Raw genomic sequence first — 19,563 nt, 5'->3', positions numbered from 1 at the left:
TTCTGTCACACAACACTGTACGTATGTCACGCACAACGATCCCATGAGACCCCGCTTCCCGCGTGCATCCAAAATGGCGACCGAATCACTTCGTCCAAATAAATCCCTACTTGATCACCGCTTTGAAGGTTATAAACTATCAGGAGACCAACTTGAGGCTAAATCTATCAACTTAGTTTCCGGAGTCAATGTTGCATCATCGAGGGAAGATTTATTTTCGCTTCAACATGTGCGTGCTTTCGGTCGGCCAAATCACCTCGTGTTGGATCCTTGGCAAAGTTGTGAAGAAAGTGAAAGGGTGTACTGGGTGGACACGAACTATGAAGTTCAGCAGGCGACCGTCAGGGTGGGTATTGCTGTTATTCTAGGGCGGTTGGGGTACACGGGCAATTTTCACATCGAATTTTGGTTATTTTTCATACACTTTGTTTTAGTTTCTTTGGTATGCCCACAAATTAGAGGGTACAGCGGGGGAGTGAAGGGTTCCATGACACCCAGGGTAACGCCCAAGGTATGGACACTATTCCAAGGGGGGTGAAGGGTTCCATGACACCTACAGACAGAGACACCTACAGAGATTGTTAAGACATTCCTTATTGAAAACACTACAGACTGGCTCGTATCAATTGACTGAACCTATGTGTTTGTGGTTATTAGGGCAGTACAGTAGAAGGTATTGAAAGTGTTTTCAAGATTCCCACTCCTGAAGAGCAAACAGAAAGGCTCAATGCCTCAATAGTGCTCCCATCTAGCAAGTTAGCATGCATTGGAGATGGTCATGGAAAACTCTACCTTGTGAACACAGAAGGCAGAACAAAGGGGAGTGACACAAGATGGAAATTAGCAGCTGTTAATCAATTTGACCAGCCTTTTACTATCCTACATGCCATACAAGAAAGGGACTCAAACAATCTTAGCTGCCTTTTACTCAGTATTATAGAGAAAGATGAGGAGGTGTCAGCTACAAAAGCCCATACTGTTTTCTTAACACTTGTGTCATTTTCACAAGTCAATACATCTGGCAGTGCCAGTTTAACGTGTGAGTCCATCAAGCGTTTCAGCGGTCCTTGTGCACCAGTGTATGGTGCGATTGAGCCTGGCTGTAAAGCCATTCTTGTGGCCAGTGAGAAGCCATTTCGCCCAACACAAGGTGGGTTGTGTTAGAACATAAGATGATATTTCCTTTGCTTGAATTTTATCCTTGCACTTGTCAGAGCACATGATACGCCAGTCAGAGAGCACAATAACCAAAACCTGATTGTTATTATAGAATTCTGTAATAGCTCACTTCACAATTGCTATTACAAAATTACATACCTAGGGTTTTCAAAGCTCTCAGGCAGATTCACCACAATGGCTTTAGAAATGTTACTCAGTTTCCTGTTTAAGTTTAGGTATGGGTATGCAGTTTAATCCCAGGAATAACAGTTCATTGCTGTGGTTAATATAATAGATGCTTGCCCTTTAAATCATTTATTTAAACCTTTTTTAAAGGAGGTATAGCTGAAGAGAAGGATGGTACAAGTGCTGAAGATGGCCTATCTGATACAGAATACACTTGGTCACAAAGTGGCGACAACGTCACTGTCACCTTCTCTCTCCCAACAAATACCAACTTAGAGGACATACAATGTACTATCAAGCCAGCTCATATTGAGGTTAAACTAAGCAGCGAGAAAAAGCTTCTCCAAGGAAAGCTTTATGCAAAAGTCAAACCAGACGACTCAACATGGACAGTTGTTGATAACAGGTATACACTGTGCATTGGGTTTCTTTTAACAAACTATGTACTTTACAAATAGATCTCATTTTTGCATGCATCTGTCCTCTAATAGATGCACAGAAGGCGCTACACTGTGTCATGAACAACAGTCATGCAACTGGACTGTGTCTCCTTGCATACTTTTTTGTTTATTATACTGTATGCTGTGATGTCTTCTGTGCATCTATTTGAGGACAGATGCACACAAAAATGAGTTCTTTTTGTTTTATACAACAAAGAAAATGTTTTCTTACGTTACTATCTAATTTTGGGGAGCCTGTGCAAATGCTGACACCTAGTGTGCATGCGTCCTCTAGAGACACAAGAAGCCTTGACCAATCAGAGCAACCCAATCAAATATTTTATTGGGTACTTGCACTTTTGTGCTAATGAGAATTCTATAAAAGAGTACACCTAAATAAACCAATATAGGAAAATAAGGTGGCATAAGCACATATGTAGGTCGTTGTGGTAATTGGAAGACCTGTTGGCCACATCCTAAGGTATTATTTTAAGATATTACAATCTTTTAACAAATGATATATCTGCCTAATTTTTATCCAGCTTGGAGATTGTTCTTGACAAGGTTGTTCCGGAGCATCACTGGAGCACAGTAGTTGAGAGTGATGGTCGTGGGAAGTATATCATGGATGGTGAAGAGGCAGAAAGATTGAACGAGGTGCACCAGCAGCTTGAACAGTACACCTCAGACAAGAAGGTACACTTTGTGTATTTTAGAATGATGGAGAAAGCCAGCATTACACTTGGTCTATTAGAATGATACTGTAAGCTAGCATCAGACCGCAGGTATGCTTGATCTATTGGAATGTTAGAGTGAGCCAGCATTTCACTTGATTTATTGGAATGATAGAGTGAGCTAGCATTAGACAAGCAAGTATGCAAGGTCTTTAAGAATGTTTACGTAAGCTAGCAGCATCAAACCAGCAAATATGCTAATTTTATAAGAATGTTTTAGGAAGCTAGTCATCAGACAAGCAAGTTTGCTATGTCTAGAAGAACGAAGCCCTAAACCCTTGAAATCAACCTCATTCTGGTCTTTCTTTTGTTCTAGAATCCTGATCCAAACAAGGCTGACATGCCATTCAACAGTCAGCAACTTGAAGAATGTGATCAGTTCCCGGAAGACTCGGAGTATATCATGCGAATAGACATTAATTCTGGAGAAATTACACACAAGGTAATAATGGGCGACTTGGATTTTAACTCATAAATGAATGGTTATATAAAAGAAAAGTTAAGATTCCTGGATGTAATTAGTGTTGCATTGTTTCTGAGTGGGCCATAAAAAGGGTTGTTGTAATCAACCAATGAGAGCATGTGTAGCTGCGCAAACCTCAGGGCATAGATTACAAATTATAGAACCATCAATAGTAAAAAAAAAATACTTCCATTAGATTTTAAAATGAAATTGCTTATTTTATTTTATTTTTATTCAAGCTTCCCCACAAAAGAAGGCAAAAAAATAAGCTTAAGTGCAGCTGACAACTGACCGAGTACTGTAAGATTTGTGTGGCATTCCTAAAGAGTTTTCTACATGGTTATTTTGGTGTATTTCCCTATATTCACCAGTGGCGCAGCCAGGATTTTTAACAGGAGGGGGCCCAAAAGAGGCTTTCAAGGCATTTTCTCCTGTCTTTTAGATGATGTCTCATACATTTACTGGATTTTTGGGTGCAAAAGGGGGGGGGGGGGGGGGGCTAGGCCACCCCCTGGCTACGTTCCTGTTTACCTTGTAAGAAGATTGTCATAAAATCTGGTGCAGCCCAGGCTTAGCTAAACTGAAGCCAGGTACGACACCTGATTTCCTACTCTTTGTACCTTCCCAGACTTGTCTTGCCAGTCACCAGTGGCTTTTCAACACCACCCTCACGCCAGGCTCCACCCCTGTGTTCTGCTTGCGGCACGATGTTGACGGCTTGGTGTGGCAGCCGAAAGCCAGCTCTGATAATCAGGAAACTAACTGGGAGCACATAGGGACTTTTAATGCACTTGGGTTTGTGCAAGCATCGAAGGAGAGTAGGAGGTTTTCGCTGTGTGCTCCTGGGATGCAGTACGCTGTGCTGTGTGACAATACAAGGCATGTTTATAACTACTACAGGAATGCTGCTGGACAAAAGGTACTATTAGAATTATTAGATATTTTGTAACCTTTAAATAAATAGGGATCCATGTTTTATTATATGATAACTGAACATTTGAAATAAGCTTGTTTCTTACTTTTTCAATTGCTAAAATAGTTAAATCATTCTCCATGGTTACATGAAACAGGATTTTACATGTTTTGAACAGCCTTTGCTGAGTAGTAGTTTGCAGAATCATTCTATCTAAATGTTGGCCCAAGGAAATGCAGCACGTTTGACTGGTCATTTGCAAGTTCATTATACACCCATACAAGCAACTCTCTATTAACAACACTCGTGCCGTAATCTGGTGCATGTAGTACAGGGTGATAAAATGTGTTTCCGTGAAACAAGATTTGCCATTTTTCACCCTAAGAGAAATGTGAAACTGTTTATTTCAACGTTTGTGAAACGCAACTTAAAAGGCCATTTTTTCAGTCAGTGAAACGAGAAAAGCCATTTTGCCCTGTCCGCGAAAGTGATTTATACTCTCCTTTACCACCCTGGTAGTAGAGTCCATGATAGCAGGGGTGACATGTAGTCCTTTGTGGCTTATGAGTTTTATCTGTTTCTTCTCCATACTATAATTGTCTGTAATAGGCAGGAATTGAGTAAAGGAGAAAAAGGGTCCATCTTTCTGGGGACACTAACTTATACACAGCTTACTGTATTTTAGGATGCCCAATAACTAAACTAAGTACCGTTTATTTTGGTTTCTAGACTGCTTTGCAACAAGTAGTAACATTGGATAATGCTGAAGACTCCATCCTTGGTCTACAGGCCAGTGACCACAGAATTCTTGCCCTAACACCAAACTCACTGCATGTTATTATGGTCAAGAAATAATACGATAAGCACGCTCCATCTTTTGAATATCCCTTGCATGTTCTACTGTACTTTTAAACTTGTTATGCTTCTCAAACATTGACAAGGATTCGTATTTAGCCATAAGAAGAAAATACAATCAAGAGGTTGTTTCTTGGGTGATTTTTGCCCATAGAGCAGTATTCTTGTTAGCCATATGCCTGGCATAACCGAGTTGATGGCATTGTTTATCACATGTTGAAATGTATTGAGCTCAAATTGCTAAAAAGCAATAAACAAGCAAATTTTTATATCGCATTGAAATCTTGTTTTATGTGTTTCTTTAAGTATAATCTGTGTGTGCGTGCCTGTGTGCGTGTGGGGGGTGTTTGCAAGCCAATTGATCCAATTTTTGCTTAAAAAATCCTTAGACCTGCGAAACTTGCTTTTCGTCATCGATGGAGGACACTATTTTTCACCTTAATGTGATGTCGAATGAATCGTGACCAGAAGTATCCAACCCCTCCCCAATCTCTGCTAGTTTTTACACCCCCACACCGACCTACTCCCTCTTACTGAATACATCTGATTAACCAGTAGCATAGTCATATTCAAGAATCAAACTAAAAAAGCACCATTTTATTCATAAAGATTCTGTATCCTTATAAGCTGCCATGTCCACTTCTAAAGAATGGTTAATCAAGGTATGCATATGACCCATAAAATTCAGCTATTTCTATTATATTTTTCATATAATATGTACAATTTCAACATGTCAACGTTCCACTTTTGAATTTTTCACTTTACATTCTGATCAGACCATGATAAAATATCGAGCAACAACCTTGATAAATACAACTTGAACCTAGACTCGACACATCCACCACCATCAAAGACAGAGGGCTGTTTGGTAGATTAATTATTCCATGAGGCAAGCACTTGCTCAACAAAATAGACAACAAAAAATAGAATAGCAATAAAATGATTGCAAGGTAAGGTTACATGAACCCTGTTTAAATCTGTTAGCCAGTGGACATTCAGGGCCATAGCCAGGATCAGGAGAATCAAGGCACTTGCCTCAGTTACAATTTATAAAGTTGTTACAATCTAGAGAAAATATAGACAGGTCACATTGCCTTGGTCATGATCACATCACCAGGCAGAGTACAAGGGGCTGATGAAAAAGGTCCCCCAGGGGAAGGTTGAATTTTCTCCAGATTGGAAGGTGGTACCAATATACAAGGTCCCCCTAGATTCATTGTCTCTTTTCCCTATCACTCCTTCCCATTCCCTGGAGTAAAGGGTATGTCTACAGGGGCAGATACAGCTTTTCGATAAAGGGGGGTTTGGCTCATTGACAAAAGGGGAGGGGTTTCATTTCATATGTCAGCCCAAAGAGGAGGGGTTAAAACCCCCTAAACCATCCCCCTAGATCCGCTACTTGTCTTTATGCAGAAGCAATTCTTCCATGAGAAATCAATGAGAATCTTTGAATGCCAGGTGTCACAAATGTGGTGTCAGACCCAGTCGTAGTAGCGAAAGTCCCTGGTGGACGATGGATGTGTTCGGTCTAGTCATACATTCTTGTCCTTGAGTTGTGTCTGTACGAGCTTTGGTTGATCCACATACTCAGTACCAAAGAACATGACTACATAGAGTGTGAAGAGCACCGCTGCACCCCAGAACAAGATATACAGGAATTGGATACCATAATCAGCTGGAAAATGATAAGAAGGACGATCAGATGGACTTTTTTTAACCCCTAGCCTATACAGGAGACATCATATACAGGTAAATCATGCCGGAAAGAAATCCCAAGCTGAAGCTGAAGCTGAATCTTCTGGTCAAGTTTATAAATGTGGCTCACTAAAAATTTGGCATCACACGAATCTGTCACACTTACTTGAAGGAATAAGAACGCTTATTATGAACATCGAGAATCCAAACAGCAGGATAAGAGGCAGCTGGAAGGGATAAGGCAAAGGTGAGTATGGGTGTGGCTGGAGAATGGAGGGGCCCACACAGGAATTGGGTGACAAGCACAAGAAAAGGGGGGGGGGGTAGGTAGGTAGCTGCATTATCGGAAAAATATATGATTCCTACCATCATGTATCTCCAGTCTCGCTTAGTTTGCAGCGGGCACACCTTGGACACACATTCATTAGCATCAACCACATAGTTTCCAAGAAACAGATCTATCGAATCCTGCATTGAAAAAAAATATGAATAAAACAGGCTTTCAGTTGGCACTTTTACTTCACCATTAAGCCACCTCCCCATGGACCAGGATAAGTGGTTGCTGCATAATAGGTTGGCCACATAATAGAGAAATCCATTTACATGATTTTAGTGAAAAGAATAAGTCATCCAAAAGTATAGTGGTCTCAAAAGGTTGGTCATTTAATAGAAGTATGACTGTGTATGGAAAAGTGCTGGATGATCAATATAGATAAACATCTGGCCAACTCAGAATCGTCCTAAATTGCCTCTACTAGGGCACTGATGGCACAATGGCCGCTTACTGCTGTAAACAATACTCTACATGATACTGACAATAGAGAGGAGACATTTACCAACCTGCCTGTAAACAATACTCTCTACATGATACTGACAATAGAGAGGAGACATTTACCAACCTGCCTGTAAACAATACATGATACAAACAATAGAGAGGAGACATTTACCAACCTGCCTGTTAACAATACATGATACTGACAATAGAGAGGAGACATTTACCAACCTGCCTGTAAACAATACATGATACTGACAATAGAGAGGAGACATTTACCAACCTGCCTGTAAACAATACATGATACTGACAATAGAGAGGAGACATTTACCAACCTGCTTGTAGACAATACATGATACTGACAATAGAGAGAAGACATTTACCAACCTGCCTGTAAACAATACTCTACATGATACTGACAATAGAGAGGAGACATTTACCAACCTGCCTGTAAACAATACTTCACATGATACTGACAATAGAGAGGAGACATTTACCAACCTGCCTGTAAACAATACATGATACTGACAATAGAGAGGAGACATTTACCAACCTGCCTGTAAACAATACTCTACATGATACTGACAATAGAGAGGAGACATTTACCAACCTGCCTGTAAACAATACATGATACTGGCAATAGAGAGGAGACATTTACCAACCTGCCTGTAAACAATACATGATACTGACAATAGAGAGGAGACATTTACCAACCTGCCTGTAAACAATACATGATACTGACAATAGAGAGGAGACATTTACCAACCTGCTTGTAGACAATACATGATACTGACAATAGAGAGAAGACATTTACCAACCTGCCTGTAAACAATACTCTACATGATACTGACAATAGAGAGGAGACATTTACCAACCTGCCTGTAAACAATACTTCACATGATACTGACAATAGAGAGGAGACATTTACCAACCTGCCTGTAAACAATACATGATACTGACAATAGAGAGGGGACATTTACCAACCTGCCTGTAAACAATACTCTACATGATACTGACAATAGAGAGGAGACATTTACCAACCTGCCTGTAAACAATACTCTACATGATACTGACAATAGAGAGGAGACATTTACCAACCTGCCTGTAAACAATACTCTACACGATATTGACAATAGAGAGGAGACATTTACCAACCTGCCTGTAAACAATACTCTACACGATATTGACAATAGAGAGGAGACATTTACCAACCTGCCTGTAAACAATACTCTACATGATATTGACAATAGAGAGGAGACATTTACCAACCTGCCTGTAAACAATACATGATACTGACAATAGAGAGAAGACATTTACCAACCTGCCTGTAAACAATACATGATACTGACAATAGAGAGGAGACATTTACCAACCTGCCTGTAAACAATACTCTCTACATGATACTGACAATAGAGAGGGGACATTTACCAACCTGCCTGTAAACAATACTCTCTACATGATACTGACAATAGAGAGGGGACATTTACCAACCTGCCTGTAAACAATACATGATACTGACAATAGAGAGAAGACATTTACCAACCTGCCTGTAAACAATACTCTCTACATGATACTGACAATAGAGAGGAGACATTTACCAACCTGCCTGTAAACAATACTCTCTACATGATACTGACAATAGAGAGGGGACATTTACCAACCTGCCTGTAAACAATACTCTACATGATACTGACAATAGAGAGGAGACATTTACCAACCTGCCTGTAAACAATACTCTCTACATGATACTGACAATAGAGAGGAGACATTTACCAACCTGCCTGTAAACAATACATGATACTGACAATAGAGAGAAGACATTTACCAACCTGCCTGTAAACAATACTCTCTACATGATACTGACAATAGAGAGGAGACATTTACCAGCCTGCCTGTAAACAATACTCTCTACATGATACTGACAATAGAGAGGGGACATTTACCAACCTGCCTGTAAACAATACTCTACATGATACTGACAATAGAGAGGAGACATTTACCAACCTGCCTGTAAACAATACATGATACTGACAATAGAGAGAAGACATTTACCAACCTGCCTGTAAACAATACTCTCTACATGATACTGACAATAGAGAGGAGACATTTACCAACCTGCCTGTAAACAATACTCTCTACATGATACTGACAATAGAGAGGGGACATTTACCAACCTGCCTGTAAACAATACTCTCTACATGATACTGACAATAGAGAGGGGACATTTACCAACCTGCCTGTAAACAATACTCTACATGATACTGACAATAGAGAGGAGACATTTACCAACCTGCCTGTAAACAATACATGATACTGACAATAGAGAGAAGACATTTACCAACCTGCCTGTAAACAATACTCTCTACATGATACTGACAATAGAGAGGAGACATTTACCAACCTGCCTGTAAACAATACATGATACTGACAATAGAGAGGAGACATTTACCAACCTGCCTGTAAACAATACTCTACATGATACTGATAATAGAGAGAAGACATTTACCAACCTGCCTGTAAACAATACTCTACATGATACTGACAATAGAGAGGAGACATTTACCAACCTGCCTGTAAACAATACTCTACATGATACTAACAATAGAGAGGAGACATTTACCAACCTGCCTGTAAACAATACTCTACATGATACTGACAATAGAGAGGAGACATTTACCAACCTGCCTGTAAACAATACATGATACTGACAATAGAGAGAAGACATTTACCAACCTGCCTGTAAACAATACTCTCTACATGATACTGACAATAGAGAGGGGACATTTACCAACCTGCCTGTAAACAATACTCTACATGATACTGACAATAGAGAGGAGACATTTACCAACCTGCCTGTAAACAATACTCTCTACATGATACTGACAATAGAGAGGGGACATTTACCAACCTGCCTGTAAACAATACTCTCTACATGATACTGACAATAGAGAGGAGACATTTACCAACCTGCCTGTAAACAATACTCTCTACATGATACTGACAATAGAGAGGGGACATTTACCAACCTGCCTGTAAACAATACTCTACATGATACTGACAATAGAGAGGAGACATTTACCAACCTGCCTGTAAACAATACTCTCTACATGATACTGACAATAGAGAGGAGACATTTACCAACCTGCCTGTAAACAATACTCTCTACATGATACTGACAATAGAGAGGAGACATTTACCAACCTGCCTGTAAACAATACTCTACATGATACTGACAATAGAGAGGAGACATTTACCAACCTGCCTGTAAACAATACTCTCTACATGATATTGACAATAGAGAGGAGACATTTACCAACCTGCCTATAACCGTCAGAGAAGTTATTCTTGTAATAGCGGATCATGGAGTTGACTCCATCTCGCATCGCACCAAACACAGACCTCTTGCCTGTCCTGGATACAAAAATATAATATGGATTGGTCATGATCTAAGGGTCACTAGAAAATATGATCACAAGGGTCACAGTGAAATAAAGGCATGGTCTCACTGAAACATGGTCATGGTCTTACCTTGTAAAATCAGTCTTGAGAGCCCCAGTTCCTGCGTACTGCACTGAGCAGGCATCAGCATTATCGGCCCAGACTACATGAAGAATAAATATCTTTTAAGGTACGACCATTAAAGCCGCATTGTCACCAGTTTACTACCGGTCGATAACATAACAATTTCCGATTATTTTTAACAGAAAACACGAATTTCGAATTATTAAAAGCAGGGGGTCTATTGAGAGTTTCTTTGAGGATGTGATTGATAATTTAGAGCTGATGGCCTGTTAAATATCTCAGATTCTAATAATTCTTTTGTCTTTTAACGGTTGAGGTTTCCATTGGACCTCCGGAAGTAAACTGGTGACAATGCAGCTTTAACAATGTTAGGATATTATCCAACCCACCCCAAAGAGAATCATAAATAAAGGAAAGATGGGTTAATATCTAATACATGTCCTGACATACCATTCTTAAAAGTGTATTCAAAGTCATTATGGTCAACAATTCTTTCTCCAGTTGCTAGAACGCCGTATTCCTGAGTAGAAACAAAATGTCAGTGAGAATGGAGATTAAATTTCAAAGCAACACTCAATAAGATCGCGCATCAAAGACACTGACCTCAAGTTGTAGCTGCAGACTGTTCCGGGCCAGCATGCTTTGGACTACATTTGTCCTGGAAGAAAAAAAAGTTATGTAGAATGATAAAGAATATTAATACTGATATTTTTTAGAGAAGACACCTTAAAGTATATAAGCACAAATATTTGTGTATTTTGATCGATCATACATAAAGTATTTTTACTTGTACACAAGCTACTACTGTGCAGAGGTGGAGGTAGATCCAGGATTTTTCGAAGGGTTGACCATCCCATGAGAGGGTTTGGGGGCATAAAATATATAAATGGAAAGAGGTAGATTTGTTGGTTTTAGCTCCCATACATTTCTTCTGAAGTCTGCTAGGTTCATCCTATGTTCATCACTCAATTCTCCAAACTCACCAGTCAAGCGAGTCAATGCAGTTGACTCTCCCATGAGAGGGTTTGGGGGCATAAAATATATAAATGGGAACAGGTAGATTTGTTGGTTTTAGCTCCCATACATTTCTTCTGAAGTCTGCTAGGTTCATCCTATGTTCATCACTCAATTCTCCAAACTCACCGGTCAAGCGAGTCAATGCAGTTGGTTCTAAACACTCCCTTCTGTTCCGACTGTATGTCCTTGTCTTTTCCCATACTGAAATATCTATTACAAACCAGGCAACAACAGAAAGGTTAAACAGTACACTCAATGCACTCTTGTTGGTTACGATACCATCCTTATCAAAAAGCGTAATCTATGTCCAGAAATTTGATCCTCAGAAGACTTACATACAAGGCAGGACTATATTATTTGTGCCATGCATGTGTGTTCTGTTCTTATGGGTAGTATAGTGTTATAGCTTTTAGGTGTGTTATACATAATATTTCAAAGGTTTTAACGGGAAAGGGGAAAAGGAGACAACAGCATCATTCCAGAAAGCAAGTTGTAATTGTTGTAATTGTACAGAATAACCAAAAAGACCACCCATGTTTATTAATAAGGTTATATATTAATCAAATAACATATATGACCTTACCCAAACTTCTTCTGGTCAGGGCTTAGTCTGTCAATCAGTAGATTGAGCCTGTCCCATCTCATCTTACTGCATTCTTTGTGGAAATCAAAAGCCTCATATCTGTAAACCGAGACTTCCTAATGAGCATTTCAGCAGACCAAAAAGACTTATTATATAAGATCAGAGGTTGATCCCTAGAATGGGTGTCTCACTAAGTGATAATGTGCACCTAGGTGGGTGTCTCACTTTCTCCTCTGAGCTCCTAACGGAATCAAAGGTGACCCAGTGTGTTAGCATGTCAGTAGATGGTGCTTTTCACCTCTGAAGAAACAGGTTTGATTTCCGATCAATACATGGATAGTATCTTTCTGTTTCTCAGCCCTGAATTTGACTTGTTTAATGTATGTGAGCTTACTTAAAGCTTGTGTTCCTCAGTTCTCCGGGAATTGACATTATTAATACATTATAGGATTTTGGAACATGGTTTGTAAAAGCACTATATAAATGCTTTATTGATTATTAGTCTTATTATAATAATTATTTTTTATGCAAATGTCCCTGTTTATTACCTCAACGAGGTCTCCTTGTAAGGTGAATTCCTAATTATTGAGGAGAAACGATCCCCAAGAGCTTTTTCTGGCCCCTTCTGGTCAATCTGAAAAGTTCAAATGATAGCTTTTTTACCATATTCAGTGAATAGTTTGAGCTTTCATAATCAAGACTATGTGATATCTGCCATCTAAGACTACAAATACTGTAACAGTTTAGCATTCCCCTCACCAGATTGATAAGAACTAATTCTTTATAGTGTGCTATCTCGTTGTCAATGTGGTATTGAAATCCAAGGCTCTGAAACAATCAAGGGGTGGTTATTATTTTAGAAATTGATTTGTTGATTTTGACAAGCATACAAAACAAAATGCAGGAAAAAATAAAAATATGAATAAAACAACATGTTAAACATTAATGTGAGAAAATTGATTTTGATGGTGTGCAGAGGTTTTGTGTTTGAAAAATGGCATACAGGCCTGTACTGAGAAATTTCGTCTATATTACAGGTCCTAGCCACCCTTTATTTTCTATGCAAATTTTAGCAGTCCAGAAAAAAAAAAACGTACATGATCAGCAGTACTGCTGACTTGTGGCTTGGGCTTGTATTTGAGGTTTGGTCTTTGCGTCCAGTACAAAGGGATGGAGCCTCGTATCTGAAACAGGAGTACCACACTGTTAAGCACTGGGCCCACCTTTAAACAAACTCAAGCACCTACATTGGTCTCTCTTGTAGCTTAAGTTAATACAAAACTCACCTGGACAAATGATGATGTGCCAGTGTTGAACTGGATTATCTGTTCTGTTTCTACATAGTTAGCTGCATTGCCCTCACCATCGATTCCTCTCATGAAGTACCTCACGCCTAATACATAAATTATTCAAGATGTGAATCCATAAGAAGAAACGTTCATGAAAAAAAACATGGGAAACTTATCAACCTTTTTCCAGCTGAAATGTTGAATTACAAGAACAAATACAACATGGTAGAGTTAAAGGCACTTCATGCAGTCGCCATACAGCACATGTTTAACCAAGGATCACAGCTCAGGGAGGAACACCAGAGAAAAACAAGGAAAAAACCCTTGGAGCAAAGGCAAAAACTGACTATCTCCACCCACTTTAAAGCACAATGAGCTGTAGGTTAATTGTAGTTTTGACAAAAAAAAACTAATATGCAGTCAGTAGAAATCAAATGTTGATTAGCAAAATGGAATTGAGTTTCAATTTTTTTTTACATCAAAAATGAAAATTTAAAGCTTTGACAGATTGCTCAACAACCATAACACATTTAAATCTTGCCTTGAACTTGAATTTTGCTTTAAAGAATTGATAAGATGACATATAAAATAAAATAGAAACAGAAGGGAACGTAATTACAGTCCTTCCAGCTCAAACAAAACACACAATTCTTACCTGCCCTGAAGCAGCTCCTTCTAGAGATTAAGATGAAATCAAAAGATCTCTGCTTGATGGAACAAGATGTGATACTGATAACTTGAGGACAGTCAAGAAGAATCATCCACAGAACACACAGAATGCATTTAAAAATAAACTTCTACACCTAATTAACTGTAAAACCTGTAAACTTTTATTCGTAACTTAGGTTGTGGTGTGGTTCTTAGGAAGCTACAAACCAGAACTATCAATGGAGATGAGAAATAGTTCAAGGTTAAGAAAACCACAGTAGTTTGATCAAACTTAGTTGGGTTTAGCAAGGTGTTTGCATAGCTCAGGTTTGATATTACAGTATGTGCCATAAACAAGACCAATCAAGTCTCTTCAAGCTCTAATACATTAACTGTTATTTCAAAAATTAAATTCAGCTTGAGGTTATTTTTTGGGCTATTATCTGAGTTTGAGTGGGAGTGACCAGGGTTCCAATCTATGGCAACCAAAGCCAAAGTGTTGCATAGCCAAACCTTTCAGAGAAAAATGTTGGTCACTTGGTCATAGCATATAAAGTAAAGAATGCTAAACAAGATTTTCCTTAACATGGCAAAGGATACATCCATGCATAACTGGTAAGATGAACCTTTGGAGCTGAAATGAAAATAAAAGATTCATCTAAGGAGGACAAAAATTAATTGTGTAGAACAGAACAGTACATATTTTGATGTAAGTATTCTGAGGCAGCTACAGTATCTTGATTACGAAATCTTTTATCTTAGATTGTTATCCCAACATGTCTTCACATACGTGTCTTAAAGCATGGAATAAAAACAATATAACAAGTGGTATGGCTAACTGAGGGACACTTAAATTTGGCTGAGAGAATAAAGCAGTGAGTGATTACCTCTGGTTGCACTGCGAAAGGAGTTAACAGGTGACTGTTCCACACAAATCTTGGGTCAACCCTCTCATATAAAGGCATCTGTAAAAATTCTGGACTAGTTCTTGATAGACGTTGAAGAGTGTGTGTAAGGTCGTATGTACAAGAGAAATAGAAGCTCTCTGTCTGAAGGACAGACTGGACCATAGAGAGATATAGCTTGTTGTGGTATTGCTGGAAAATAAGAAAAAAAAATGGTTGAAGAGTATACAAAACCTGCAAGGGTTTCTCTAAAAGAGTTTTATTGCCATTTCTCATAGAAAATCTGACTAATAGAAATGGATTCTAGATGGTTCTTAAATGGTTTTTCATAATCCCTTGAAGCCTTTTTTTCCAATAATAGATAAGAAGAAAGTCTCTATGCTGCAAGCGTAATGGTTTCTTTCCAGCTCACAATTTGTAAATCATTATTTTAGTTTTTCAAGGGGATGGTGCCTTGGTTTCTGAATTACAGTCAAGTAAGGGACTTGAATCTCATAGCCTTACCTGGCTTTCAGTGAGGTGGAGTGTAGCTCTAGGAAATGGTATAACGTTTGTCTGCAGAACTTTCCAAACTTCACTGCCCTGAATATACCCAACCAGCTTCTTCTTTGTGATCACAATAAGATATGGGCCTACACAGAAAAGTAAATTCTTAGTTCTAGAATTTAATGTCTAGAGAATGTGTCAGATGACAGGAACTAAATAAAGCAATGAGGAAAAAAAAGCTGTACACCATGGCATGGCAAATGTTATTTGGCATACCTAAGGGTTGACCTGGACAGTGTAGAAGCAGTAAGTATGTTGTATGCCTATATGAAAATAGAACAGTAGCAGATCTAGGGGGAGGGATTACGGGGTTTAAATCCCCCTTTGGGCTGCAAAAGGAAATTGTTGTGTAAAAAAGATAACATAAAAACATTCTTTTATGGTGCATTTCCCTAAGCTTCTCTTATGCTGAATGCTTATGCCCAGAAAATATAGTTTAGAATACCAGCAAAAAGTGATAAAAGCACTTCATTCTTGGGGAACACCCTGATTGGTGCACATTTTATCGATAACACTGCCTTCCTAGGAATTTGTGTCCGTGTGAGTATGAAAGCCAAATGTAGCAAAAAATTATTAAACCCCACCCTGAAACGCTGCTGTCATGTAGTTTCACTTATGTTTTGAGCATTAGCCCTCTTCATCTGACTGAAAAGTAACGTCTTCTTCTTCTGCTCTGACAATGAGTCATTGCTAGAAACTACTACTAGGGGAACTTCTCTGTTTTCTTAGAGGTTAACAACATACAACATTAACCATGTGTTCATTTATTTAACTGATGCAAATGCTTTACACCTAGCCTCTCTGGCAGATTATTGTGTACCTGCCAGTAAATAGATAATGCCCATAATACCAAATATGTCCACGCTGTCAGCAGAAGGTGGAATCTGTCCCTCATTATCTACAACAGAAAAAAGGCAGTATATATATACCAGGGGTTTTATCAAGTTTCAGAGTAGGCAGTAGAGATTGATAAGTAGGGGGTGGAAGTTTTTCTATTAATGCTCAGTGGAAAATAGCTGACGGTTCTGCCCGCCGCTGGGGCCTTATGAAACCCCTTATATACAGTATATATACATCAATTTAAATTTAATGATAGGATTATAATGAGCAAACACATATTCCACAAGGTTGAGCAACATTGAATAAATTATGATAAACAAAATTTTAAAAAGAAAAACGACCATATGTTGTTTCACTGTTCAACGAGGCTTTAGGAGTTCATTTGAGAAAAAAAATCAATCCATAGAAGACAACTATTTCCCTAGAGGAAATCAATGAGCGCTTTCAACAAAAGAGATGGAAAAATGAAAGGAAGTCATCAATTATTACAATTACTTTATAATGCAAACGACGCAAGCAGTCCAGCTAACTGCGCTTGCCATTTATACTCTTATACCCCACTTTTCTTTATTACATCAATGGACTATTAAGTCAAGAAAGGTTTTTACCTGTCAAAGAAAGTTCCTGACTGACTCGATCAATCTCCAATATTTTGTCTCCGATTGATTGCACATCTCTTGGCTCAATATAGAATTTCTCTGGCGAGGTATGGCTAGAAATAAAGAACACATCATCACTTATCCTATATTGATTCTAGAAGACTTAAGGATACAGCGATTACTAGTGATCGGGGGAAACTTACAGCCGTAGAGCCCGGTATATCGAACCACCATCCGCCATTTTGCACGCGAGGCAATATACGAGCCTGCGGAAATCATCAGCGGCCTTACTAGTAAATACCTGCGCGCTCATCGGTGAAAAAAGTATTATTATCAGCGGTTTTTCCCATTTTTCAAGATGGCGGCTCCCGGGCTGAGAAATTGTTTTCGTAAGTTCGTAATGTTGGCGATTTTTCTGTCACTATGATTTATTTTGTAACTCATCCTTGATGTTTTTTAGTACTTAGTCGACCCACGAGATCAGCATGCTTCCATTTCCGCTCTGTCAGCCTTGCTTCCAACCATCACGCGGGGCAGAAGTTTAGAGTAAGGTAAAATAACAGAACCATCACTTTGATGGGGTGGGTGGCGGCATGGTCTCTGAAAGGATAGGAGAATGGAGAAATGTGGTTGGCCAGGTATTCAGGAACTCTCTCTGGAGCCCTACTTAGTCTACTTACCTGCCAATTTATCTATATTGTCATTTATTCTAATAAATACAAAAAAAACCAAATAGTTATGTTTGTGAACCAGAAGATTAAATATAATACACCAAAAACTGGTATTTGACTCTGCCAAGTTTTTGTCTTTAATAAGGCTTCTTCAGGGCTGACTCAAATTTGGCAAAAACTAGTTTTTGGTGTATTGTTATTTATTCTAATAAATACAAAAAGCCCAAATAGTCGTGTTTGTGAACCAGAAGAATGAATAGAATACACCAAAAACTGAAATTCGCCCCTGCAAAATTTTCAACTTTAATAAGACTTCTTCAGGGCAGACTCATGAGTCAGACGAAAATTTGGCAGAGTCGAATTCCAGTTTTTGGTGTAGTCATTTATTCTAAAGTATAGTGTTCCTCATTTTAGCCAGGGTAAAGCCCCAGATGCGTTGAGTTATGGACCCCTGACTGACCTCCCAGACTGGTCATTTGCAGGTAAAAACACAATAAATCTTCAAATACAAGCTTGCCTTTCCACTTAAAATTTTGAAAAGAAAGTGAAAATGTAAATGCTGACTAATCCCTGACAAATTCTGTGTTTTTTGTACCAGATATCAGTTTTTAAGTCTTTAATCAGGCTTCAAGTTCAAGCTTCTTTCAGAAGAAAATTTGAAGTTACTGTATGGTGTGATATATATATTTTATAAATTTCAGATGGTCAGTCTGCACCAGAAACCAAAAGACGACAGCTAAGACTCAGGCGGCGCCTGGATGTTGCTGTATGTAGAATATGTTTGATTCCACTAATTCATAATGTACACACTATTTCTTTAGATTTTTAATGGGTCAGGCATGAGTTCTTTGAAAACCCTGGGTCTTTTACGGTAGATACAGCTGTTGTGTAAAGTAATTCTTATACAAATGATATTCTAAAGGTTATTCAGCTAAAGAGACAAATATTCTAAATGATTCTCATTAAACACTTGATTCAAGTGTGTTTAAAGCATCAGATGTGTTACAAACTGTTACAATGGACTTTTTGCAAAGTAGTTTCAATTCAAATATGCAGCAATTTCTACCTGAAAAGTGAATATCTATTAAATAACATATGAAACATTGGAAACATACCTTTGTTAAGATTAGCTGTATGTGTAATAGTATATAGTAATGTAGCTGTATGTAGTAATCTCATGTTACCAGTGATAGCTTTGTTATCAATTATTATTATATCTGAGTTCAACAGGTCTAAATGTCTGCCTGCTACAGGTCTCCAATAATATATTTTCTTTTTTCTATTTTAGGCAAGAATCAACAAATTGTTGACTGAAGTAGATGAGGCTAAAGAGAAAAGCAAGGGGCAAAGCTAATGATGTGCTTGATTTTATAACAGTCCTTAGGACTAATGCATTCAAAATGCAAGGAGGTCTTTACTGGCTCATTCCAAAGTAGCACCATACAGGAGAGGCTTGAACCACGTCATGTGTAATATAAACTAGTGGACAGAACGTACAGTACAATCAATTTGGTTACAGAACTTTGGTGTTGTAGCAGTGATGTTTTTATGTCACTTTCTTACAAAGCAACCAAGGCATAGTGGCAAATGGGGACTGTATTATAAATGCATAATATATAGATTATTACGGTTTCAATCCAAGTAATTCTGGCTATTGTAAATAATACTGTGCCTTATAAAGTTGAATATAAAAAATAAACTAAGCAAGTCTGAGCCATGGCTTTGGG

General features: G+C 38.5%; 3 protein-coding genes and 1 long non-coding RNA gene across 8 annotated transcripts; 2 read left to right on the top strand and 2 right to left on the bottom strand.

Moving 5' to 3' along the window:
* The first annotated feature begins 28 nt into the window (after positions 1–28).
* Positions 29–5,025, top strand: LOC5508176 (nudC domain-containing protein 1). Its single transcript, XM_001628746.3, has 7 exons — positions 29–346; positions 658–1,150; positions 1,495–1,750; positions 2,327–2,480; positions 2,835–2,960; positions 3,610–3,900; positions 4,624–5,025. The coding sequence occupies exons 1-7, from the start codon at positions 44–46 to the stop codon at positions 4,747–4,749; spliced, it is 1,749 nt and encodes a 582-aa protein (XP_001628796.3). The 5' UTR covers positions 29–43; the 3' UTR covers positions 4,750–5,025.
* A 300-nt stretch (positions 5,026–5,325) lies between these two features.
* Positions 5,326–17,458, bottom strand: LOC5508175 (phosphatidylinositol-3-phosphatase SAC1-B). Its single transcript, XM_032376954.2, has 20 exons — positions 17,369–17,458; positions 17,175–17,278; positions 16,547–16,624; positions 15,685–15,812; positions 15,163–15,372; positions 14,876–14,909; positions 14,283–14,363; positions 13,625–13,731; positions 13,436–13,522; positions 13,098–13,166; positions 12,887–12,972; positions 12,339–12,437; positions 11,882–11,965; positions 11,342–11,396; positions 11,189–11,258; positions 10,745–10,817; positions 10,534–10,627; positions 6,811–6,912; positions 6,611–6,671; positions 5,326–6,424 (listed from the first exon to the last, which is right to left on the bottom strand). The coding sequence occupies exons 1-20, from the start codon at positions 17,404–17,406 to the stop codon at positions 6,282–6,284; spliced, it is 1,803 nt and encodes a 600-aa protein (XP_032232845.2). The 5' UTR covers positions 17,407–17,458; the 3' UTR covers positions 5,326–6,281.
* LOC125559066 lies at positions 6,919–10,526 on the bottom strand. 5 transcript variants are annotated; one of them, XR_007306319.1, is made up of 5 exons: positions 10,243–10,526; positions 9,046–9,897; positions 8,035–8,993; positions 7,604–7,826; positions 6,919–7,343 (listed from the first exon to the last, which is right to left on the bottom strand). It is a non-coding gene; the product is annotated as an uncharacterized LOC125559066 (long non-coding RNA). The 5 variants fall into 5 exon arrangements; XR_007306320.1 differs by having other exon boundaries at positions 8,035–9,220; positions 9,273–9,897; XR_007306318.1 differs by having other exon boundaries at positions 8,035–9,506; positions 9,559–9,897.
* Positions 17,453–19,549, top strand: LOC5508174 (39S ribosomal protein L52, mitochondrial). Its single transcript, XM_001628745.3, has 5 exons — positions 17,453–17,554; positions 17,626–17,716; positions 18,251–18,318; positions 18,538–18,602; positions 19,125–19,549. The coding sequence occupies exons 1-5, from the start codon at positions 17,524–17,526 to the stop codon at positions 19,188–19,190; spliced, it is 321 nt and encodes a 106-aa protein (XP_001628795.2). The 5' UTR covers positions 17,453–17,523; the 3' UTR covers positions 19,191–19,549.
* The last annotated feature ends 14 nt before the right edge of the window (positions 19,550–19,563 follow it).

The sequence above is a fragment of the Nematostella vectensis genome, chromosome 13 (assembly GCF_932526225.1).
Source record: "Nematostella vectensis chromosome 13, jaNemVect1.1, whole genome shotgun sequence".
Lineage (NCBI taxonomy): Eukaryota > Metazoa > Cnidaria > Anthozoa > Actiniaria > Edwardsiidae > Nematostella > Nematostella vectensis.
This window is presented reverse-complemented; position numbering and strand designations above follow the sequence as displayed.